General features: G+C 49.1%; 1 protein-coding gene across 2 annotated transcripts in view; it reads left to right on the top strand.

Moving 5' to 3' along the window:
- CD5 (CD5 molecule) overlaps positions 1 to 6744 on the top strand; it is a 33590-nt gene that overhangs the window by 14814 nt on the left and 12032 nt on the right. For both annotated transcript variants that reach the window (XM_025357114.1, XM_025357113.1), the window contains exon 2: positions 5242 to 5280. Coding sequence is in view for 1 of the 2 variants with exons in the window: in XM_025357113.1 (XP_025212898.1) it covers positions 5242 to 5280 (39 nt within the window). In the remaining variant the exon portion in view is untranslated. The remainder of the gene's footprint in view (positions 1 to 5241; positions 5281 to 6744) is intronic.

Raw genomic sequence — 6744 nt, 5'->3', positions numbered from 1 at the left:
CTCAAAAAAAAAAAAAAAAAAAAAAAAAGAAACTGAGCCCAGAGAGGTTGAGTGGCTTGCCAAGGTCACACAGCACATTCATAGCTAAGTCTTCCCACTGCATGTTTTACTGACTGAACGGTATCACAGATTCATTCCCGTTGATCAGGATTGCACACCAGGGCCGTGCAGGAATCAATGAAACCTGGGGCAGGCCATCATGGGCTTCCTGCTGGAGTGAAGGGAGGCAGTTTGGGTCTCACTGGCAAAAGCTCAGACTCGGTGCCAGACGGCTAGGGTGGAGTTTGGGCCCCAGCACTCATTAGCTGCTTGGACAAGTCATTTAACCCTTCTCAGTTTCCTGGTCTGTAAAATCGGGACCAAAATAATCGTACCTACTTCATAGCATTGTGGTGAGGACTGGGAGAGTTAACATGTAAAAGACCCAAAAGAGTGAAAACTGTTAAAATGTTGGTGATGGTGACAGTGATGGTGATGATGTTGACGGTGATGGTGATGATGGTGATGGTGATGGTGACAGTGATGGTGATGGTGACGGTGATGGTGATGATGGTGACAGTGATGATGATGGTAACAGTAATGGTGGTCATGATGGTGACAATGATGGTGACGATGATGGTGATGATGATGGTGATGATGATGGTGACAGTGATGGTGATGATGGCGACAGTGATGATAGTGATGGTGACAGTGATGGTGATGATGATGGTGATGGTGATGATGATGATGATGTTGATGGTGATGGTGACGGTGATGGTGATGGTAACGGTAATGGTGGTGATGATGGTGACGGTGATGGTGGTGATGATGGTGACGGTGATGGTGATAATGATGGTGACAGTGATGGTGATGATGGTGACGGTGATGATGATGATGGTGACAGTGATGGTGATGATGATGGTAACAGTAATGATGATGATGATGGTGACAGTGATGGTGATGATGATGGTAATGGTGATGGTGATGGGGATGATGATGGTAACAGTGATGGTGATGGTGACGGTGATGGTGACAATGATGATGACGGTGACGGGGATGATGATGGTGACAGTGATAGAGATGGAAGGAGAAGAGAGGAAGTGCTGCTCATCTGGGGACCAGACAGGCACCCGGAGGAAGGTTCCAGGGCGACACTATAGAACGCATAAATATCTTTTTTATTAAAGCATTTGTTAGAGCATTTTTTTAAAGAATTTCAATTGGTTTTCCAGCTTGTTCAGTCTTCCCCAAGAACGTTCTCTGAGAAAGGCCTAGGCTATTCTGTGTGGAATTTGCCATGATTGTCAGGCCCGGTCCCTGTCCCCAGGCCTTCAGGGTCTGACTGCATGAGCGCTTCCAGGTCAGATCCAGGTGGTGTCCATCTCTGCATCTCCAAACCTGGCACTCTGGAGGAGCAATTGGGTGGCTGGGAGCAGAGAGCATGGGTTTTGGAGTCAGACACATGGTTCGACTCCACCTGCCTGCCGTATCACCCGGGACAGGGCATTTGCCCTCTCCTGACATTTATACCAGGAGCGTACTCAACTCTCGTGATGGGGCTGTGTGGAAGACTAACAACAATATCTATGATGAACATCCCGAGGGCTAAGTATGCAGCAGGTGCTCAATAGTTGGCAGCTGCTGTTAATAATGAACATTGAGTATGATGACTCAGGAAATAGAGATGCTCCTTGACCTACAGTGGGGTTACCTCTCAATAAACCCATTGTAAGCTGAAAACATCCTAAGTCAAAAATCATCTAATACCCCAATAAACCCACTGCAAACTTGAAAAGTCATAAGTTGAACCACCCTAAGCCTGGACCATCTGTGCAAAGTTTCCAAGTTAGAAGAAAGAAGTGGTGAGCCCCATGGTCTCGCTCTCTGTGCTCCTGGACAGAGAATCTTCCCACTGGGAAAGCTCCCCGAGGGTCTGCCTCCCTGGGCACAGCTTCCCCCAGCCCAGCCTACTCTGCAGACCAGTAACACCAGCTCTGAGCACCGAACACAGGCCAGGAAGGCACTGGGCTAAGCTCTTTACACCGATTAACTCATCTCGTCTTCACAACAGCTCGAGAAGGCTAGTCCCATGCTCATCCTCATGCTATGAGTGAGGAAATCAAGGCTCGGAGGCACAGAGACAGGACAGACGTGCTCCCCAGACTCTATAGGCAGGAAGTGGCAGAGCTGATACTCAGAACTGGAGCAGTAGAAAGTTATTGGTGACTGAAAACCCATCCTGAACTGTGTAGCACTGAAGGACAGATCTGCGGACTCCCACTCCCCCAGGCGGCACTTCAAGCTGCCTTAGCCCTCGAGACTTAGCCAGAGGGATGACTCTTTCAAGGCGGACTGCCCTGCTTCTAATGGGCAGCTGGGATGAGAGGGAGGTGGGAATGAGAGGTCAGGAGCGAGAGGTGAGGGCAGAGCAAAAGGGCCTCCCTCCCGATCTTTCTTGCTGGCTGGACATCTCCCCAGTGGCCTCCTGCGGCTGCCCTGCCCACTGCAATAAATCAGATGATTGATTGGGCGTGGTGGCTCATGCCTGTAATCCCAGCACTTTGGGAGGCTGAGGCAGGTGGATCACCTGAGGTCAGGAGTTCAAGACCAGCCTGGCCAACATAGTGAAACCTCGTCTCTACTAAAAGTACCAAAATTAGCTGGGCATGGTGGTGCATGTCTGTAGTCCCAGCTACTTGGGAGGTTGAGGCAGGAGAATTGCTTGAACCAGGGAAGTAGAGGTTATAGTGAGTCAAATTCATGGCACTGCATTCCAACCTGGGCAAGAGAGCAAGACTCTGTCTCAAAAAATAAAAATAAAAAATTGATCAGATGCTTGACAACTGGGCCATCCCTTTCCACCCAGGCCAGACCTCTGCACACTTCCCTGTTGATGAGAATAACCTTTCCCTTCCAAGGCCCGTGACTCCTAGAGCAACAGCTGTGAAAGGATCTTGCAGATTCAAGGGAAACTTAACACAGGGCCATGATGACTTCATCATGAAAAGTCTTGATTCGGGGGCAAGGATGAACTGTGGGGCACATCACCCCTTAAAATTCAACCACCAGCTTGAGAACACTCAAGCAAGAACAGCTTTTTCAAAGCACATCTATTTTTTAAGAGATGGGGTCTTGCTATGTTGTCCAGGCTGGACTCGAACTCCTCGGCTCAAGTGAGCCTCCTGCCTCAGCCTGCTGAGTAGGTAGGACTACAGCCTTGAGCCCCTGGCCCAGCTCAACACACCTATTTTTTAACACCCAGCAACAATTTCTCACAAACAATTTGAACACAGCCTTTCACTATTAATATATAATAGTGAAAGTTATATTATATTAATATATAATAGTCAACAGTCTCCTTGACCCAGTGCCATAAATCCAAGAGTAAACCCAAGTCAGACAGATGGAAATCAAAATACTCTACCTACACCCTAACTGATCATGCTAGGTGGTGAATACAGAGGTTAAGCTTTGAAGTCACGTGAGCTTGCTACTCCATCTTGTCCCCACCCAAATTAAACCTCTTCCCCAGCCACAGATGAGCTGGCCAGCTGCTGCTCTGCTGAGAGCCCTGCAGTGGGCCACTTTGCCCCCACTCCACAGTGAGACAGGGCTACAAGGAGGCAGAGCTTCCACGTGGTCCACACGGAGGAAGGCTGGTTCCCTACAGACCCCTGTTCCCTGACCTGTCACCTCGGCTCCCTTGCCAGCTAGCTGGCTACACTACTGTGGGCAGGTCCCGCCATCTCTTTGAGCTTCGTCTTCTCCAGAAGTGGGCAGCTGTTAAAGATAAGTGGCTGTCAGTCTTACTCTGCCTTGGGAATGCTGGAAAGTAGCAAATGTTCTCTTGGGTTCCCTTTCTTGCTCATTTCTTGCTCATTTCTTTCTTTCCTTTTTTTTTTTTTTTCTTTTAAAGACAGAATCTCACTCTCTTACCCAGGCTGGAGTGCAGTGGTGCAATCTCAGCTCACTGCAGCCTCCACCTTCCAGGTTCAAGCAATTCTCCTGCCTCAGCCTCCCGAGGAGCTGGGATTACAGGCATGCACCATCACGCCGAGCTAATTTTTATCATTTTTAGTAGAGACAGGGTTTCACCATATTGACTGGGCCAGTCTCAAACTCCTGACCTCAAGTGATCCGCCCACCTCGGCCTCCCAAAGTGCTTGGATTACAGCCATGAGCCACGGCACCCGGCCCTTTTCTGGCTCATTTCTCCATTCTCTAGAACTAAGGAGCTCAAATGTTTTCGAGAGGAAGCAACACACAGGACATTTTTACATTGCAACCCTCAACACACAAAAAGTGGTCCTCACCCTCACAATGTATAGTGCATTCTGACATTCTTTTTTATTTTATCTTTATGGTTTTCAGACAGTGTCTTACTCTGTCACCCAGGCTAGAGTGCTGTGGCATAATCATAGCCCACTGCAGGGTCCAACTCCTGGGCTCAAGCAGTCCTCCCACCTTGGCCCCGCTAAGTGCTGGGATTACAGTCATAAGCCACTGTGCATGGCCTCTCTATTCTATTCCATTTCATTTTTTTAAAAAAATTGATGGCCCAAGTGCCATGGCTCACACCTGTAATCCCAGCACTTCAGGAAGCTGAGGCATGAGGATCACTTGAGCCCAGGAGTTCAAAACCAGCCTGGACAACATAGTGAGACCCTGTCTCTAAAAAAAAAAAAAAATTGTAAAAAAATTAGCCAGGCACGGTGGCTCATGCCTGTAATCCTAGCTACTCAAGAGGCTGAGGTGGGAGGAGCCTTTTGAGCCAGGGAGGTTGAGGCTGCAGTGAGCTGTGATCGTGCCACTGCACACTAGCCTGGGTGAGGAGAGTGAGATTCTGTCTCAAAAAGTAATAATAATAATTGATGGTTACATTATTACAAAGGTTAGCATGAGGGAATTTGAGGTAGGGAGTAATGGAACTGGCATATACCTTGATTGTGATGGTGGTCACACACATCTATATATGTGACATTCACGGAATCATGCGGTAAAGAAAAATCAACTTCCTGTATGTTCATTTTAAAAGCAATGGGTTTTTAAGAAGAAAAAAAATCGATGGTTGCAACCCACTAAATAGAATTCATATCACTCAGGGGTTCCAACCTGGAGTACAAAAATTCCTGTCCCTAAAACCCATGAGTGTGGATAGGGGGAGGCAGAAAGGGCCATTGCTCAGGCTGTGGGCGGGTGAGCTGGGGAGAAGGGAGAGGGTGGTTGGCTTCACTTCCTGACCCTCCTCTCTCCTTTCTGCAGTTGCTTCCTGCCTCGGACGGCTCAGCTGGGATGACCCAGGTAAAGAAGAGCCACATAGAGAAAGGCCTGGGGCAGGGGGAGAGTGGGGCTGTGGTTTTGTCACACCATAGGGGACCTCTCGATGAAGCCATCGCTTCTGCCAGAGTGAACCCCACCCTACAGAGAGGGTGAACCCCAGCATATACACAGGCACATAGATGCAGACACTGCACATTTAAGATGCTCACATGCAGATGGGTGCCCTCGATAGCCGTAAATCACCCACAAATGCCAGATCTCATGATAATTATTACTATGACCCACTCACCATGCACAGGAAACATTCCAGCTCATAAATGCACCTTGCAAAGTCCTTTTTCCTACCCAATCCTGACAGACACTCCATGGTCAAAGATGTTTAGAGGGGAGTCTGCGGAGAGAGGCTGCAGACTGATTGTGAGGTGTGTGGAATGTCCAGCCTTAGAGGTTGGACTTTAGTCGGAGAGACTGTTTCCCAAATAGGGTTCCATGGAGCATGCTGGAGAAAGAGCAGGCAACACCACATCTCCCACTGGAGACTGACGGTGTCCACCAGCCTAGCAAAGGCTCTGAGAAATCCTGCAGCGAAGAAATTATTACACTTTTTAACTCAGCAGTTTGCACCCTCATTTCACCACAGACCTCTCCTTCACATTGACTGGGATAACATGGGGCTGACTGTATCTGGGGTGAATTGTAGCTGAAGGGTCTTGAGATGCCACTGTGCAGCCAGAGGGAGTGACAGGGGCCTTAGCAGGCCCTAAGCACGACCTGGACCCTGCACTGACATCCTGGCTCCAAGCTTTGGCACACTGCTTGACCTCCTTGAGCCCCAGTTTCCCCAGCTGTGAAATGGGCAGAAAATCTCTTGCCTGGTGAAGCTGCAACGAGCCACCTCGCTGGGCAGACAGCCTGCAAAGCGCCCCACCAATGTCAGGTGTTGAGACGCGCTCGCTCTGCCTCTAACTAGCCAAGCGTCTTTGGCAAGCCCTGGCCCTCAGCTTTGGCCCCAGACTGTCCTCGTCGGAAGAAAAGGGCAGCCTGACCCTTGGTTCCCGACCAGGGAAAACCTCCCCTCAGAATCACTTGGAAGAGCCTTTCACATTTCTAAAAATTTCTTGAATCGGTGACACACTCATCCAGCTCAAAAATTCTAAAAAATATATAAAGATCTATAGTGAATAGTCTCACTTCCATCTCTATTCCCGTCTATCCCAGTCACCCCCACGTCGGCCCCAACACCCCAGGTAATGACCACGTTTATTTGTTTCTTGTATATTCTTCAAGAAGCTCTTTATGCACACACACACACACACCCCTCACATACACACCCCACACACACCACACACACCCCACACACACCCCACACACACCACAAACACACCCCACACACACACCACACACACACCCCACACACACACCACACATACACCCTACACACAACACACACACCCCACACACACCACACACACCACACACCCCACA

The sequence above is a fragment of the Theropithecus gelada genome, chromosome 14 (genome assembly GCF_003255815.1).
Source record: "Theropithecus gelada isolate Dixy chromosome 14, Tgel_1.0, whole genome shotgun sequence".
Lineage (NCBI taxonomy): Eukaryota > Metazoa > Chordata > Mammalia > Primates > Cercopithecidae > Theropithecus > Theropithecus gelada.
Note: the sequence above shows the minus strand (reverse complement) of the source record. Positions and strands in the feature narration are given on the sequence as shown.